The 626-nt window shown below is 70.6% G+C and overlaps 1 protein-coding gene across 1 annotated transcript in view; it reads right to left on the bottom strand.

Annotated features, from left to right (window-relative positions):
* The window catches only part of FAM65A (family with sequence similarity 65, member A), a gene marked incomplete at its 5' end in the record, with an annotated part of 11,258 nt that overhangs the window by 6,668 nt on the left and 3,964 nt on the right, over positions 1–626 (bottom strand). Inside the window, 1 exon segment of the mRNA XM_009330368.1 lies at positions 17–295. Coding sequence (XP_009328643.1) covers positions 17–295 — 279 coding nt within the window.

Below are 626 nucleotides of genomic sequence, written 5' to 3'. Positions count from 1 at the left end.
CGTGCCCGTTGGCCACTGCCTCCTTCTTACGGCTGCCCGGCTCCTCCGGCTGGCTCTCGGTGGGTGGGATGCCGACGACGCCAGCCCCGGGCCTGGCCTCAGCCTCCTCCGGCTGCTGGGAGAAGGAGATCTCGATGGCGGGGGCAGAGGCCTGCACCTCGGGCTGCCCGATGGGCTGGTGCGTGGCATGGCGGGCGCTGCCGGACAGCTGGGGGCTGGAGGAGTCGTCCGAGGACTCGGAGGAGATGGACCAGGCCGTGCCATTCTCCAGATCCTCCTGGCGCCGCAGCATGTTCTGGGAAGGGGGGAAAAATGGTGTCAGACGAGACCCTCCTACCAACCCTGCTCCTCCGGCTGCCCTTCCTTCAACGAGGGGCAGGATCCGGCCAAGCTGGAGGGCACCGAGGATGTTGCGACCCCCGGCACAGGCTGCCGCTTTGCCCTGGCTCTGCCGGCACAGCAGGGTGGGCAGCAAGGACCCGGCAGACCATGGCTGCCTCTTCCAACCCTGCACCCCACACCGTGCCCGGGTGGAGTCTGGCTCCCCAGGCCCAGTCACGCATGCCCCGGAGCCCCAGGGTGCCAGCGGCTCCCCAGCGCGGCGGGGAGGCCCAGCCAGGCCACGG

The sequence above is a fragment of the Pygoscelis adeliae genome, unplaced genomic scaffold (assembly GCF_000699105.1).
Source record: "Pygoscelis adeliae isolate BGI_AS28 unplaced genomic scaffold, ASM69910v1 Scaffold458, whole genome shotgun sequence".
NCBI classification, from domain to species: Eukaryota; Metazoa; Chordata; class Aves; order Sphenisciformes; family Spheniscidae; genus Pygoscelis; species Pygoscelis adeliae.
The sequence above is the reverse complement of the archived record's forward strand: the minus strand, read 5'-3'. Positions and strand labels throughout refer to the sequence as shown.